Source organism: Podarcis erhardii (assembly GCF_964252035.2).
Source record: "Podarcis erhardii genome assembly, chromosome: 5".
NCBI classification, from domain to species: domain Eukaryota; kingdom Metazoa; phylum Chordata; class Lepidosauria; order Squamata; family Lacertidae; genus Podarcis; species Podarcis erhardii.
The window spans coordinates 76,638,163-76,655,754 of NC_138509.1; the positions used below are offsets into that span (position 1 = coordinate 76,638,163).

At 44.7% G+C, this 17,592-nt stretch overlaps 1 protein-coding gene across 4 annotated transcripts in view; it reads right to left on the reverse strand.

Moving 5' to 3' along the window:
* The window catches only part of CP (ceruloplasmin), a 324,621-nt gene extending 308,902 nt beyond the window's left edge, over nt 1–15,719 (reverse strand). For all 4 annotated transcript variants that reach the window (XM_081862195.1, XM_081862193.1, XM_081862194.1 and 1 more), the window contains exons 1-9: nt 15,534–15,719; nt 11,789–12,033; nt 9,093–9,305; nt 7,279–7,449; nt 5,396–5,650; nt 4,397–4,562; nt 2,604–2,743; nt 790–930; nt 443–654 (exon numbers count right to left, since the gene is read on the reverse strand). In XM_081862195.1, coding sequence (XP_081718321.1) covers nt 443–654; nt 790–930; nt 2,604–2,743; nt 4,397–4,562; nt 5,396–5,650; nt 7,279–7,449; nt 9,093–9,305; nt 11,789–12,033; nt 15,534–15,688 — 1,698 coding nt within the window. In that variant the 5' untranslated portion in view covers nt 15,689–15,719. The remainder of the gene's footprint in view (nt 1–442; nt 655–789; nt 931–2,603; nt 2,744–4,396; nt 4,563–5,395; nt 5,651–7,278; nt 7,450–9,092; nt 9,306–11,788; nt 12,034–15,533) is intronic.
* Between the last annotated feature and the right edge of the window lie 1,873 nt (nt 15,720–17,592).

A 17,592-nucleotide genomic window follows, 5' to 3' on the forward strand; every position in this document is an offset into this window, starting at 1 on the left:
GTGGTGCCCACAGGTACCAGTGTGCCCCCAGTATGGCAGCCAAGAAAAATCTAAGCAAGTATCTTCTCAAAAATCAATAAATCCCTGCTCACCTCCTTTTTTCAGTGACTCAGTCTCTACTACATTGAACGCATCCCCTTAAAAATGACCACACCTCATTTGATGCCAGAATTTGACACCTATCCTCTCTTCTGCTCCTCTGTTAAGAACAGAAGCACTTCTATCTGTGAGGGTGGATGGTGGTGGCTGATTTGGTGCCATTGGGGTGGGGAGAGGTATGCCCACCATTTTGTCTTTAAGATGTGGCAGCCATTATGCTATGCCCCTGAAGCAGCCATTTTGTGACCAACACTCACCAGAGTTTCTCAAAATCCCAAATGTGCGGCTGGCACCAAAAAGATGGGTGATACAAAGAGGAGGATTTCAATTATTCCTGCATTACCTGTTTCCCTGAAGGAAGCAGTGATCCTTTCCTGCACACCAAGAATGGGCCCACTAGGCCAGAGCTGGTGTCCTTGATTGAATCCGATGCTGAATAATAAATCCAAGTAAGGCAATCTGGATCGTCCGGAGTAGGACCCACAGTTTCAGGAACCTCCCACTCATAAGTGAATTTCTCTCCAGGATTCACATGCGAGGATGGGCTTGCAGGTCCTACATTAAGTTCATCATCAAGAAAGAAATGCCCCTAAGTAGTTGTATCATGGGAAGCATGTTAAGAAAGTTGGTTTACCTCCTCCAATGGATGCAACGCAAGATTTACATCATTCCCTTAACATAAATACTCACCTCCAGAGATGGTGTTGTAGAAGGCACCCTCATTGTCTTTGTTGTAGCTCAGCCCATGCGGCTGAATGCTGAAAGGGCGTGTTGCCCTGTTAAGAAACGTCACCTGGATGGTCTCACCAACTTCTGCCCTCATGACAGGTCCTAGTTAAAAAATCACACAAACCCAACAACACAAATTAAAACTATAATATCTTAATCACGGTTGCAGCTCAAACACACTTGCCTCTCAGCAGAAGCACTTGAATAAGGTGTGGTCCAAAGCTTGTATTGAGATGTGGCTTAGGAAGGGTCCCAAGCGTCAGCTGGCAAGCTGCTCTCATGACCCCCCATGGAAACATCTTGGTGGGAGTGGTCAGACGGGAAGGAAGAGGTCAAGGAACTGCAGGAATCTGACCCATGGGAGGAGCCCAATGGAGTGGGAGGTGATCAACAGGACCTGGTGGAGGACTTTGGCCCCAGGGAGAGGTCCAGCAGATAGGGAGGTGGTGACCTAGACCTAGGAGAAGGGCCAAATGGGTTGTCAGGAGAATGGCCTGCCTCAATGTCATTGGATGGGGTATCCCAGCCAGTCAGTGTGTTGCCCCTGGAAGCGCCCTCTGACAACACAGATCTACTGTCCTCAGGAGAGGCGCAGAGGGATAAACCTGACCGTGAGTCAGCCCTATCGTCTCTACCTCCATCACCAGAAATGCAGAAGTGACTGCACTGGTGTGAACAGACTCCTCATACCCAGCCTACTTGCTCTCCCAGGGTGGAAAAACACTATAGATAAGTCAGAACTTAGATCGTTTTTTTAAAAGGATAAAAAAATCCTGTGGGAAATGTCGTTTTAAACAATTCTTGCTCTCTGGCACCATCTAGTGTTACATGTTTAAAATACATTCAATTTGTTGTTTCTTTACTAATGTAGCTGAGTCCCCAGTTTTGAGTCTTCATACCTCAACCACATGAATGAAGGTGCCCACCCTGCTCTTCAAAGGGAACAGTCAGAGAGTGTGTCAAATGTTGTGTCACTGTCTTTTTTCTGCCTATCTCCCATGCTTCCTGACTTTGTAGCTGTCGGAACTCCACTCGGCCAAGCCGATAAGGCCTCCTCTTCCTCCGAACTGAACCTTTGAAATCGCCTCTGATGTGTTTAATGACCTGAGCTTTTGATGAGGCCTCAAGCACATTCTATCCAGCAGGGTTCCCAGCACAGGGAAGAGACGAGAGGTTTGGCTACATTGTAAAGAGCTTTATTTCTAAACTACACAGAACAGAAGAGACATTCTCTCTCTATGAAAGCAGAGAGCAACTGAAACAAAGGAACAAAGGAAACAGGAAACCACTAACGTCACATCCCGTCTCCCTTTCCTGTGAGACTGCAAGGTCTCTGGAATGTCAACAGAGTCCTGTGACTCCACGCAGCTGCTCAGTGAGAAACAGAAACAGTAACCAGTAACCCTACTTACGTTTGGGTGCTGTAGAGAATTTTGGAATAAAACTTTTAATGCTAACAACTGACTCAAGAGCCCGAGCACAGGGTCTGCTAGTGGGGGCCACAACAGTGGCATTTTGACTCTGGTCATGATGTTCCCCACTCCTGCTTTAAAGGACTGTTTCGGTTTCTTTAGTGTCAAGTCTCAGGCTCCCATCTACAGTCACTTTGGGTAAAACCACATTGCCAGACCTCTTTGTAGTAATCAGACACCAAACTAGTGACACCACTGCCTTTACCTCTCAAAAGGTGTATTGTCTTCAGCCTTGAAAGACTCAGCCTAGGAAACTGAAAATCTCCTCTGCTTTTGATTGCCAGAGGCTAAAAACAGTCTTACCTAAAAGCCCAAGATGTTCTTCACTAGGGAGCCTCTTCCGGCGCTGTGAAAATTCACTGCTGGTATACTCAACGAAAATAGCTTTTTTGTAAGACCCACCAATCCTTTGTTTGCTTTTTTCAAAAAATGTCTTGGACTCCCTGTGCAGCAACACAAATCATTTTCAAGAGCTGCATTCAGTTAACGGCAAAGAGAAAGACATTCTGCATCATACTAAAATGGTTCAGTCCTCATCTCATTCTAATTTCTTCTGTAGTTTGGCTTTGAATGGCATAACTTGGAATCAAAGTGATTTGGATGGTAGGACTCCACTTGGAGGCCCAAATGGTCAGTCTTACTGGCAGCATGGAAGAACTACAATGAAGGGATTTTAAAGGAGCAAAAGGTAACAACATTTGCTTCCACACTGGGAATTTGCTATGGACTAGCCACACTTCCATTCACTGACTCTTTACACGACATTCTGAACAACTTTTTTTAAAAAATCAATGGAATAGCTGCACTATTTCCCCAGGTGCAGATGTCCTCTTGTGCTGCTGTTCTGGCTAGTCATGACCTGTATCAATTGCTCTATTTCCTAGATTGCTGGTGACATTCCCTTCCCTGTCTCTCCTCTCTAGGAATCAGTTCTATCACATTAACCTTCCTCTTTCCAAATCGCATCACCTTTTCAGTCAGTGGCCTCAACTGTGGCAGCAAAGAAGGAGAAGAGCCGACCAGACTCTCACATTCCACACCCTCCAACAAGTCCAGGCCTAAAGCCAGGATGTGTATCTTCTGGGTCACGTGACCCGCAAGAAAGCACAGAGCTCAAAAAACGGGGTGTCCCGATGTAATTGGGGCACTTGAGGGGTATGACGTTCCCATCCACCACTGAGGCAACTGATAGGTAAATTTAAAGGTAAAGAACCTTTGGACAGTTAAGTCCAGTCAAAGGCAACTATGGGGTTGCGGCGCTCATCTCGCTTTCAGGCCTAGGGAGCCAGTGTTTGTCCAGACAGCTTTCTGGGTCATGTGGCCAGCATGACTGTACCATTTATGGCACAATGAAACACTGTGACAGAAACCAGGGTGCATGGAAACGCCTTTTACCTTCCCACCTATTTATCTACTTGCACTGGTGTGCTTTTGAACTGCTAGGTTGGCAGAAGCTATGACAGAGCAATGGAAGCTCACCCCATCATGGGGATTCAAACCACTGACCTTCTGATCAGCAAGCTCAAGAGGTTCAGTGGTTTAGGCCATAGCGTCACCCATGTCCCTGAGGCAACTGATATGCACAAGGCAAAGGGTAGGGCCAGGACAGGGACCCCTCTTACATTAATGGGCCTCCCCATAGCTGCAGCAATGGGAACCCAAGAACGCCTGGGAGCTGCCATTTTAATTTCCCACAATACCACAGAGTGCCTAATGTAGTGTCATGCCTTGTAGGTAATTGAAGCTCACAAGCCTAGCTGCACGATGTTGAGAACCCAAGGTAAGTATAAGCCCTGGTGGGTCCTTTGGGGGCACTGGGTCCCCAGCAGCTGCCCTAGGATGCCAGGGGCTGGTACCAGACCAGGGCCAGATCTTCTTGTGCAGACTTGACTCTATACTTCCCTCCCTGCTAAAAAAAAATCTGAACATACAAACAAAGGAAAGGCACTGCTGGACTGGATTGCTCCACACACCCATCCTAGACAGCTGCTTGCTAAGATTGAACAGCTCTGCTGGTGAGTGCATTGGAAGCACACATTTTTTTCATGCAATCATCTGGCTCCTGTTTGCTTGATAGCTTAAAAGGCAATACTTACTCATCCAGAATTAATGGTTCCCCTGTGAAGTTATTTATTCCAGATGGGCCATAGTTCCACACATGTTCCTCTGCTGCAATGTAATAGTGCCTTGCTATGGTGCTCTTCTTGGGAGAGGGGATATGGCTATTACAGTTTTTCACCTCAAAAATGGCCTGCATGCCGCCTGAAGAAAAGAAAGACAGAACACATGGTGTTAGGATACTTCAAATTCTGGGAATCTCTGCAAACAGATTGAAGACTCTTTAAAGTTAAAGGTTTGCTTCAATAAGCCCCAGGTCTATATCTCCTCATGAAGCACTGTAAAAGCTATGAGCATTCACTCGCTTGTGTTGATCAGCAAGAATCTGCAGCAGCTTTCTACAACCTGGTGGTCTCCAGATTTTTTTTGACTACAACTCCCAACATCCCCAGGAAGCAGCTGTGCTGGCTTAGACTGATGGGAGACGTAATCAAAAACATCTGGGAGCCACAAGATTGGAGAAGGCTGTCTTTCATGATTTATCAGAACCTTATAAATTTATTCACTATATCTGAGCAGCTCAGTTAAGCAAATTTGGTAGAAAGAGTGAAATGAATTGCTTCCTAGTGCAGACCTGTTTTTTCCTGTTCAATTTCCCCTGAAAGCAATGAAATATCATCAAGGCCCATCACTCTCAAGGGGACTTCCTATATTGAATTCAAAGCATGCAGCGACAAAGAGCCCCATTTGTGGAGCTTCACCTGCCAGCTGCTCCAGGCTCTGGGCAGCTGTATTGCCTGTTTGCCCAGGGATAATGGGAGCTTGTAGTTCAGCAACATCTGGAAGGCCAGAGGTTCTCCAACCCTGATCTAAAGTCTCTGTCCTTTTGCCTGTCTCAATCTTATTACTTTCTTAAGGAGTGAACCCTGTGCTGTGAACTCTAGGCTTCAAGAGAACACACCTTTCGGAACCTTGAAAATATTTATAATTCTTTGGTATGCAAAAAGAAACCCAGAGAGAGCGCCCTTGGTTTGTACCTTCTATGTGATCATTGACTTGACAGCTAAGCAGCCACTGCCCATCGTTCTTTGGCACCATGAGAGCATCCACGAAGGTAGCCGGGAAGAGGCTGACCGTGTCAATTCGATGGTTCCTTTCGGTCAAGACTTGCCCATGGAAATAGGCTGAATGGATATCGGCTTCATTACCCATTCCAAAAAGATACCACTTCACATTTTCTTCTGCACACATTGTGACATTGGGAAGATACCCATACATATATCCATTGATTGCTTTAAAAGAAAAAAGTTAAAAGATTATTTCAAACTACCATGATGCCCCCCCAAAAACAGAGTACATTCAAATTAATATTAATAACATTGTGTATGCCATAAAATGCCAACAGTGTCCTTCAGCTCTCTATATTGGACAAACAGGCCAGACCTTACGCCAAAGAATAAACGGACATAAATCGGACATCAGGAATCACAAGACAGAGAAACCAGTAGGAGAACACTTCAATCTCCCAGGACATTCTATACAAGATCTCAAAGTAGCTGTTTTACTACAAAGAAATTTCAGAAATAGACTGGAAAGAGAAGCTGCTGAATTACAACTTATCACCAAACTTAAAACCATGGAGAAACCTGGTCTGAACAAAGACCTTGGATTCTTATCTCATTATACATGACAAAGCCATTTTTCACCTTTTCACCCCTTGCTTTTTCCTGTAAGACCTATTGCAGTCGTTAAGAGTCGTCAACAGGCTCGTCACAGCTATCTGCCAATCACCCATTCCCACCACCCTTCTGAGTAATACCCCTCCCCACCTTCTCACTATATAGAAGGGTCTGGAAACTTCTGTTTCAGTGTATCTGAAGAAGTGTGCATGCACACGAAAGCTCATACCAAGAACTGACTTAGTTGGTCTTTAAGGTGCTACTGGAAGGAATTTGTTTTGTTCAAATTAATATGTTAGCAATATCTATTTACGGATTGCAGCAGCACAAATTGAATTGAACCAGCAAAAGTTAATTAACCAAAGTCCTTTTTAAAAAGCCAGGTCTTCAATAACTGCCTGAAGAAACATGGTGATGGGGACCTCACTTAGCAAGGCCCTACCCCATCCTCACCATCCTCACCTCCTCACCTCCTGAGACTGATGGTTTTGGAACAAATAGGCCATTCCAAAAGTATCCAGGTCTCAAACCATTCATGGCTTTAAAGGTTAACACCAGCATCTTGGATTGAGCCCAAAAAAACCTATCGCCATCAATCATGATGAGGTGGAATCAGCAAAACTCTACCTCTGAAACAGGCTTTCTTTTTGCAGAACCCACTTTAGATCTAGAACATTGATGCCGTAGATTTCACTTAATTGATTATTATACCTAATATCTTGACCCCAGGCATGACATCAGAAGTTGGTGTTGTTGCATACCTGCCAATAGCTCAGAGGGCCCATCACCAATCTGTCCTTGCTGGTCTGGGTTTGCTAGTGGAAACTTGCAAGAGACCCATTGAATTTTGATGCCCACTCTTTATCTTGTACTTGTTTTTAGAATCTTCAGAGTGACTAACTTGGGGCTTTTAAGCAGTCTGCAATTCAGCTACTGATCAGCTACTTAGCTTCGAAACAGGTGCTATATATATTTTTTTTAAAAAAAACATACAATCTAGAGTAACGCATACACCATATAGATATTTGTGTGGAGCAATATAAAAACGATTCACTATGGCAGAAACATCTATGTTCAGGGAGAGTATATCTCTTGACTGCCTGCTGCTGTGGATAACTTTCAATATCTTGCCTAAGTTGTGAATATCTATGGAACTTACTTGTAATGTTATACGCACATATACATGTTGCAAAGAAGGTTCTTAAAAGAATGAAACAATTTGTTCTGAAGGGTAATCTTACAGTGCATTTTATTGCTCTCTTGGAAGTCCTCATTCCTGTCAACTTTGTCAGGTTCAGAGCAGTATTTCTTGATATTATCATTTAAGTACCAGCTGAAGTTTTCGTCTACCACAGCAAACATCAGGACGAATTCTCGGTCGACATCCTTATCTTTTCCACCCTGCAGTGTACCTAAGGAAAACAAAGGACACATTTTGCACATTTACCTGCTGAAATTATTGTCTCCCAGCTATTTGTTACCAGAAAAATGCCCACCAGTGGTGTATGATGGAGAGGCCAACCTATTTTCTGCTACAGTGTCTGAAAATGCTGCTCTTTTGTTTTTCTCCATGTGCATGAATAGTGGGCATTCACTCAGGTGGGAAAATGCCAAGAGAGACATTTGAGGTTATTTATCTGAAATACTTTATAGCACACCCTTCAATGTGAAATAAAAATGTTCAAGGCAGCTAACACACACACACACACACACACACACACACACACAACCATGTTAAAGATCATGGCTAAAACAGCAACACACCTTAAATGGATCAGCAACATCAAACAAATCTAAAATCACAGAACTAGAACTTGAGGCCATCAAATGAACTGGAATGGTGGTGGAACTAGATGGGCTTTTCTGATCAAATAAGGCTCTTTTCCAGTTCTGAGATGCAGCCTTCTGTTGTTGGATGTGATGTTGCTATTTTAAAAGGAATTTCCCCCGGTGGTCACCCACTCTCTTTATCTAAAGGTCTCCAAAGACAATATCAACATTTGGGCAAGTTCACATGGGAGTGATGATCCTTTAGATTCCCAGATCCTAAGCTTGAAAGGTCTTGAAAGGATTAAACCAAAACCTTTGAACTGTGATCAGAAACAGACCAGCAGACAGTACAGAGCAGACCAGCAGTCAGCTGTTTAAGAACTGGTGGGATGTGTTTTAGTGTTGTCATATTTTGGAGAGCAAAAAAGAGGACACTATGACGACCATTCAAAGCAAATAAATGCAACGTGTCCCAAATTTTATTGCTGAAAAAGAGGACACATGGCAACCCTAATGCGTTTGCTGGTCAACTATCTAGGAGTGGTGTTGTTGTTGTTGTTTTAACCAATTAAAGTTTCCTAATAGTTCAAATAATCTCTAAAGGCAACTCCTCATGCAGTGCATAGCAGCTGAGTCATCTGGAGGTTCCTACAGTATGAATAACAGTTGTCAGTCTATTGCTATCCAGGACAGTTATGTTGGGCACAACAGCTGATGAAATGTTTAGAAACCACACACAACAGATATGGAAGAACTATCAGAGAATGGAAGATGACAAACACACACACACACACACACACACACAGCAATTGTGAGAAAGAGGCTTGTGTAAGATGTTTGTGTGTTTGAAGAACCATAAGAAGAAGCAGTTTGTGGACAGAGAGAAAGAGAGGCAGGAAGAAACAGAATTGGTTGATGGCTATAGAAACATCAGAGGATGCAGGGTGACTCAGTCTGTAGATCTAATGTGAAGCAGTGGTTTCCGCTTGGCAGGAACACACATCCTGTTTGCTTCCGCCTACTCTCTGCTTGTATATTCATAAATAAAGTCATGACCTTCCAGTGCTCTCTCCTTCAAAGGAAACCCAAACCTGTGTTGTATTTGCTCCTTGAAACTACTCACCTCTCAGAGAAATGAGGAGCACATGTGACTCGCACAGATAAACTTCAGCTAAAATCTCAGGAACACAACTCATGAACTGCAAACAGATAAGATTCTCTGACTCTCATTTCTTGGGGGGGGGGGAGGGAAACAGCACTCGGTCGTTTCCCATATTTCCCTTACCTTTCTTGCAAATGAGCAGAGGTCCAACAAGCCCAGAAGCAACATCCTTTGGGGCATCTATATGTGAGTGATAAATTCTGGTCACACAGTTGTTATCTCCTGCTGCTGGACCATGATCTTCAGTTACCTCCCATCTATACACATACTGTTCTCCTGGTTGCACGGCATCATCTTTCTTTTGCAAACCTGAGGTGTTGTCAGGATAAAGTGCACCTAGGAAATGCAACAAATAGTGAACGTGGTATTATATATCACAGTACTGGTACAAGTGCCTCTGTGTCCGGGGCAGCTGTCTACCAGCTCCATTGGGTAAGCCGCCTGAGACCCTACCTGCCCGCAGACTGTCTTGCCAGAGTGGTGCATGTTCTGGTTATCTCCTGCTTGGACTACTGCAATGCACTCTACGTGGGGCTACCTTTGAAGGTGACCTAGAAACTACAATTAATCCAGAATGCGGCAGCTAGACTGGTGACTCGGAGTGGCCACTGAGACCATATAACACTGGTCCTGAAAGACCTACATTGGCTCCCAGTACGTTTCCAAGCACAATTAAAAGTGTTGGTGCAGACCTTTAAAGCCACTTCACTAACATATGCAGTTTGTGTCCACTTGCCCCTAATATATGCCTGTTTGCGCACATTTCTTTGTTGCAGAATTGTATTGCAAAATAATAATAATATTATAAGAATTTATTATTTATACCCCGCCCATCTGGCTGGGTTTCTCCAGCTGCTTTGGGCCGCTTGCAGCAGAATATTAAAAACATGATAAAACATCAAACATGAAAAACTTCCCTAAACAGGGCTGCCTTCAGATGTCTTCTAAAAGTCAGATAGTTGTTTATTTCTTTGACATCTGATGGGAGGGTGTTCCACAGAGCGGGCACCACTACTGAGAAGGCCTTCTGCCTGGTTCCCTGTAACCTCACTTCTCGCAGTGAGGGAACCGACAGAAGGCCCTCAGAGCTGGACCTCAGTGTCCGGGCTGAATGATGGGGGTGGAGACGCTCCTTCAGGTACGCTGGGCCAAGGCCATTTAGGGCTTTCAAGGTCAGCATAAACACTTTAAATTGTGCTCAGAAATGTACTGGGAGCAGAGAAGCATGAATTTTGAAGGACAGCTGCCCTTCAGTTCACATACAGAGTTGTAGCCAATTAAGTTCAACCAGTTGTAAGTATTGGACCTAAGGTAGTTATGTCCATTAATTTTGATGGGTCTCCTCTGAGTATGACTATCATTGGGCACAATCCATTAGCTAGGGGAAATGCAGTTTAGGACTCATTCACATTTCCTTTTGTGCCATGTTTTTAGACACAGGTTCAGATTTGACACAACTACTCTATTCCAAACTTAAAAATGGAAAGCGTAATGCTGGTGGTCAACAAAAAGGGATTAAGGACTGTCTCAAGGCAAATCTTTAAAAATGTAGTTTAAACACTGGCAACTGGGAAACACTGGCCTGCGAGCGCTCCAGTTGGAGAACAGCCTTCACCAAAGGTGTCATGGACTTTGAAAACACTTGAACTCAGGACGCAAGGGAGAAACGTGCTAAGAGGAAGGCACGCTTGGCAAATCCACACCTTGATCAACTCCCGCCAGGAAATGAATGTCCTCACTGTGGAAGGACGTGTGAATCCAGAATTGGTTTCCACAGTCACTTATGGACTCATTGTTTAAACTGTGTTTATGGAAGACAATCTTACTCGGCTACGAGTGATCGCCAAAGAAGAAGACGGATTTGAGTGGTGGGTTTTTTTTGTCCCATCGCTTTCCCTGGGAAAACAAACATTTTACTGATGAATCGGAACAAACAGCAATTGGGTTTTCTGCAGATTGGCATTCTCTCTGATCCAGGGGTATAATCTGGGTTTCCCTGGGGAAAGCTCTGGAGGGGGAAAAAACTGCTCAGACACAGACTTGGGAAACTCAGAACTTTGCCTAGAAAGCACACAGCAAAGTTAAGTGTGGCTGAGCAGGTTGGGATTAAAATGTGAAGCAAATGAATTTCTCCTGCTTCTCAAAATTGAAGGTGTTGGAGGGGAGCAGATTTCCTAGTTGCAGAAAAAGGTAAAGGACCCCTGGACAGTTAAGTCCAGTCAAAGACAAGTATGGGGTTGCGGCGTTCTTCTCGCTTTCAGGCCGAGGCTTTTGTCCACAGACAGCTTTCCGGGTCATGTGGCCAGCATGACTAAACCACTACTGGAGCACAGAGGACTGTGATGGAAACCAGAGCGAACAGAAACACCGTTTACCTTCGTGCCACAGCAGTACCTATTTATCTACTTGCATTGGCATGTTTTCAAACTGCTGGGTTGGCAGGAGCTGGGACAGAGCAACGGGAGCTCACCCTGTTGTGGGGATTTGAACCGCTGACCTTCTCATCAGCAAGCCCAAGAGTCTCAACGGTTTAGACCACAGCGCCATCCACATCCTATCCTACACCCATAGGGTTGTATGTCTGTGGGGAGTCAAGTCAGACATTAATATCAGCACAAAAATGTCAGAGGTGCAGCTGCCCCCTCGGTCTTGCCAACTATACTAGATCCGTCCAGTTGATTTACACAGTCAGTTGGCTACCCTGACTGCAATTCAAGGTGTTCCTCACCGCACTGGGTGGGCGTCTACAGGCATAATGATGCAATTCTGTTGCAAAACAGGAAAGGTATGGAATCAGTTGGACACGAATGGAAGTTTACCTTCGTTTTCTTTTGTGTATTTGACACCATGGGGGTGGAGTGTGTAGGCCCTTGTCGCAAAATTCTTTACATGGATGATGAGTGTGTCTCCAACTTCTGCTTTAAGAATGGGACCCAGGAAGCCCAGCCAAGGTGGTTTTGCAATAATATGGCTGTATGAGTTGTCTGTGAACTGCATGTACACAGCTTTTTTGTATGTGCTTCCTATCCGGTCTGGGCCTTGTTGGAGAAAGACAGCAGCTTGCCTAAAGGATCAACACACAATCATGTCAGCGTAAGTCCTTTAAAAAAATACTGGGTGCACTGGGATAGCTCAGTCAGTAGAACATGAGACTCTTAATCACAGGGTTGTGGGGTTTTGCCCAACATTGGGCAAAAGATCCCTGCATTGCAGGGGGTCATCCCCTCCACCTCTACATTTCTGTGGTCCTATGATTACTGCTTCTGCACAGCATAAGTTTTGTCTCAAATGAACTATTATTATCATTCCTTATTATTCCTTATTATTATTATTATCCAAATAATATCATTCCTTCTATTTCCGAAGTTCGGAGGCAAGTGCCATTGCTTACATAGACAAAATGGCGTCATCCATGCACAAGAGGGAGATGTCATCTGGCTTGAGTAAATCCCAAAATTTACAGAGGTACAAGATGTTAAAAACAGCCAATGATATCAATAGTAAAAGGTAAAGGTACCCCTGACTCTAGGGTTGTGCGCCCATCTCACTTAAGAGGCCAAGGGCCAGCGCTGTCCGGAGACACTTCCGGGTCACATGGCCAGTGTGACAAAGCTGCATCTGGCGAGCCAGCGCAGCACACGGAAACGCCGTTTACCTTCCCGCCAGTAAGCGGTCCCTATTTATCTACTTGCACCCGAGGGTGCTTTCGACCTGCTAGGTTGGCAGGCGCTGGGACCGAGCAACGGGAGCGCACCCCGCCACGGGGATTCGAACCGCCGACCTTTCGATCGGCAAGCCCTAGGCGCTGAGGTTTTTACCCACAGCGCCACCCACGTCCCGGTAATGATATCAATAAATAATGATAATTAGAGCACCAGTCCTGACCTGACTGCACTGGCTGCCAGTTGGTTTCCTGGTCCAATTAAGCGTGATGATTTTGACCTATAAAGCCTTAAATGGCTCAGGACCGCAATATCTCAAGGACCGCCTCTCCTTATATGAACTGACAAGGACCCTGTGATCATCATTTGAGGCCCTTCTTCATGTGCCTCCTCCTCAAGAGGTCCAGAGGGCAGCAACATGAGAATGGGCTTTTTTCAGCAGGGTGCAACAACAGAGGAGACCCACTGAAATGTCACCACACGTTTGGCAAACTCCCCATCCAAGCTTCCCCACCTAGGACTGGTTGCCAATGTGCAACGGGTAGTTTCTCCTTATTGGGTTTTTCTCTGCAAGGAGGAGATTTCCAAAGGAGACCAGTGTTGCTGCAAAGGCTCAGGCTATGAGCCTGTTTACAGGAAGCTCTGTGAGTCACAAATTAAATCAGATGTGCATGTCATGGCTCTCCTTGGACTGTCCAAATAATTCATATTTAATTGGAAGGTCTCCTTCTCTTCCTCTGCAAAGATAATAGCTTTCATTAAAACTCCACCTCATAGCTAAGATTCCTGAGGGCTAAAGGGTTTAAGTAGAGGTTAAAAGTGAAACGTCAAGCGTCATAGGCCAAAAGCAACCCACAGTGCAACTTCGCTGTTCTCAGTGAATTTACACCAAGAAAGAAATTGGACCCGATGCCTCTGTGCTTTGTCAGAGAGCTAATAGAGTTGCCGAAACACCACGGCAGTGAAGGTCTGTTGTATGTCTCTTGTTGGTGTCGCCCAGCCTTTTCCCTTTGCTTTGCTCTTCAGAAATACTCTGTGCGTCTGGTTATTGCTAGCCCCTGAGAGGCACTGTGTTTCTAAGTCCTTTGAATTTCTTTCCTCATTCTTGCCCAGCTGCTTTCAACAAAGACAAGGAGACTGGTGTTGGTAAGATGCCTAGATTAAGCAAAGGGAGGGGCAAAGGCCAGGATCAGCTTTGTTGATTTTGAGTGCTCATTGTGTCATGTCACATGCCTCTTTTGCATCTCACATGAGAGCCCTTGAGGAAGGATTAACAGATTTTTCTCTTTGACCATCTTCTGCTTTTGCTTCCTGCATTTCCACATCCATCTCGAACACAGAACCCGTGGCCACAACCTCACTTCTTATCAAACCACTCCTCTCTCCTCAGAATGACTGTTTGTTTATAATTGGTTTATTTTAAACCACAAGAACCACTGCACACAATGGGGCATGCATCTGAGTAGACATGAATAGGATTGCACTGTAAAAATAACTATAAATTAATTTAGAGGTATAGACCGCCTCACCACAACATTTTGGGGTGCCTCCAGAGCGTCAGTATTTTGTGGGAGGGATCAAAACTCAGAGGGAAACTTTAGATTCATGCAGTGACAGCAGCTTAAAAGGATCTGTCAGCTTTAAGAAAATATTTGGACCTTTTATGATTTGGAAAGTGACAGTGAAATGCATTGAAAAGTGTGAGGTGGAGGTAGGGCTGTCTTAAGCTTATGTGGTGCTGGGGTGCAACGATCCGCCCAGCGCCCCCCCAGGTTGCCCAGTCCCAGGTGCGCAGGAGGGCGGAGCCAGTCAGCCGCCTCAGCGTCTCACTGTCTCGGTCACTCCTAAACTCGCAGCTCAGAACCGCCCGCAACAGAAGAGCCTGCCGTGGCACTCCAACCCGCAGGCGGGCTCTTCCCCGGACTCAACTCTCGGGCCCCAGACTCTCGGCCTGGCACCCCTGAGAGCCTGGTGCCCAGGTACCCCGGACCCCTAGTGCCTATGGGTAAGGCGGCCCTGGGTGGAAGAATTGCCCACATGAACACATATAAACATATCACAAGCAAATCGGGATGGGTGCAGGAGGTTCATTGTTGTATAACCACCGCACAAACAAATCAGAACAAGCGCTCAATAGACACAGGGCATTAGCTAAACTCCTCGTAAGCCAAGTAAATTAAGCTGAACGCTCAGGCTGGTTGGAGGAGAATGTAAGTAGACCCTGCTGAATCATCTAGTCTAACTTCCTGTTCTGATGGCAGCCAGCCAGACGCCTGTGGGAACCCTGCAAGCAGTATTTGAGCACCAGAGTACTCTCCCCTCCTGTGGTATTCAGAAGTATTACTGCCTCTGAATGGAGGCGGAACATAGACATCATGGCTAGTGCATAGCTGTCAACGTTTTCCTTTTTTTAAGGGAAATTACCTTATTCCGAATAGGATTCCTCACAAGAAAAGGGAAAAGTTGACAGCTATGGGTTAGTGGCCTTCGACATCCCTCTCCTCCATGAATTTGTCTATTCCTCTTTTAAAGCCACCTAAGTTAGTGGCCATTGCTGTCTCCTGTAGGAACTGCATGAGCCACTTTTCCTTTCCATACAAATCAACTTTTTTCTTAATTAGTCCTTAAGCAGTCAGTATACTTCGATAGAAGCAAATCTGTACACTAATGTGACAATAATTAAAAGAAGCTGCGTATACAATTTTTGCAGGCATAGCTTGAACAAAACTGCATCGGCTGAAATTTGTTGTTGCAAGTACCAGAGTCTCATCCTTCTTTGCATCGGGCTGTACTACAACATGCATTTACTGAGCACCCATTAAAATCAACAGAGATAAATTGTCTATACTAAAAGGTGAAAGCTTGTTTTCAATACAGTTAGCCCAAAGCGAGTATCACTTACTCATCTTCTGAAAACGGCTTTCCAGATATGATGTTCTTTGTCCCCGGAGCATAATTCCAATCCGTTTCTGTAATCCCAATGTAATATTCCCTATCTGCTGCCCAGGCCTGTAAGAAGCAGCAAGCCAGCAAGTGGCTTAGTACGAACAGCTCCATTTTCTATTGCTGCCGGTGTAATAGAAGTTCGTGTTCCCTTTATAAGATCAGGATTTCCCCTACGCACCCGCCCCCATGGTTGCTGTTGCATAGTTCAGTAGACTAAAAGATTGCACAATGCTTGCTGGAATAAACACAGCCAAATTTGATGCCAGTAACTCGGGCTGCTGACGGATTAGTATTTTTAGAAAAACTTCCTTTTGATTTCAGCCAACCTCCTTCAAATGCAAATAAGACCTTCTGTAAAAGAAACTTTCCCCCATGAAAAGGGTTTAAAGGATTAAAGCTCCCCGTGAATTTTTTTTTTCTTTTGGAGTTTCCCCGGTGTGAAAGCAATGCCCATCTACTTTCTTGGACATGGTCCTAGTGGATTTTCCTGCATTCCACGACATAAGGTTTCAAGCAGCAAGACAGTGCCATGGATTCCATGTGGTCAGTAATATTAAAGTTGTCAAATTTCGAAAGAGGTCTCCTTTTCTTTTTCTTTATTCACCCTAGTAAGTACTGAGGAATTTTACAAATGGTTTGTTCTACATTCATGCTTGTTTGGTCTTCCTCATTGCTCATCCAGTTGATAAAGTCCATATAAATTTAGCAGCCTGATAGTAGAGTGCTAAAGACTAAATTCAATGCCTTTTAGTATAGGAAGAGTCATGTGCAATTTTAAGAATGACTACTTTTTTATGCACGCAGATGAATCTGTCTATTCAGTCAATTCCGCTACTCTCTCCAAATTTTATCTGTTGAAAAGATTGATACATCGCAGAATAGGAAAATAATTTTAGGAAGCACAGACATTTTAATTATATTTGTTAAATTATATTTATCCCTTCCAGGTTTCAAGTCAGAACAACATTCCTGCCTGATTTTTTTCTCTCCACCCAAGGCCTTCTTTTTATCTAACCATGTGGTTACTTATTAGGTATGGAATGCAAATAGGATCTAACAGTCTATCATCAACCACTCAGTAGTGGTGCCCTCCCTGTAGAACACCCTCCTTTCAGACGTCAAGGAGATAAAGAACTACATAACTTTTATTCGTCATCTGAAGGCAGCCCTGTATCAGGAGGTAAGCAATGACAAACCTAGACAGCATCTTAAAAAGTAGAGACATCACCTTGCCAACAAAGGTCCGTATAGTAAAAGCCATGGTTTTCCCAGTAGTGATGTATGGAAGTGAGAGCTGGACCATAAAGAAGGCTGATCGCCGAAGAATTGATGCTTTTGAATTATGGTGCTGGAGGAGACTTTTGAGAGTCCCATGGACTGCAAGAAGATCAAACGTATCCATTCTGAAGGAAAGCAGCCCTGAGTGCTCACTGCAAGGACAGATCGTGAAGCTGAGGCTCCAATATTTTGGCCACCTCGTGAGAAGAGAAGACTTCCTGGAAAAGACCCTGATGTTGGGAAAGATGGAGGGCACAAGGAGAAGGGGACGACAGAGGACGAGATGGTTGAACAGTGTTCTCGAAGCTATCAGCATGAGTTTGACCAAACTGCAGGAGGCAGTGGAAGACAGAAGTGCCTGGCGTGCTCTGTGTTAGTTTATTCAGCTCCGGCCCATCTGGAGCTGATATGGCTCATTTTGTCCTGAGCCCAGCAGAGTGTAATCTCGTAGTCCGCAAAGAAAGGATGGGGAAGGTATGGCTACATTGCTATTTTATTTCGCTATACCGAGAAACATACAAATGTACATCTTGCCTCTGTGAGAGCAGAGAGCAACTCTCTCAACAAAGAAATGACAGAACAAAGAAACAGGAAACCAGTGTACGTCACATCCAGTCTCCCTTACCCGTGGGAACCCAACAGTAACTTGAACTGTGGAATGAAAACATAGTCTTGTGACTACCAGCTGCAGCTCAGTGAGGGAAACAGAAACCAACACTCTGGTCCATGGGGTCACG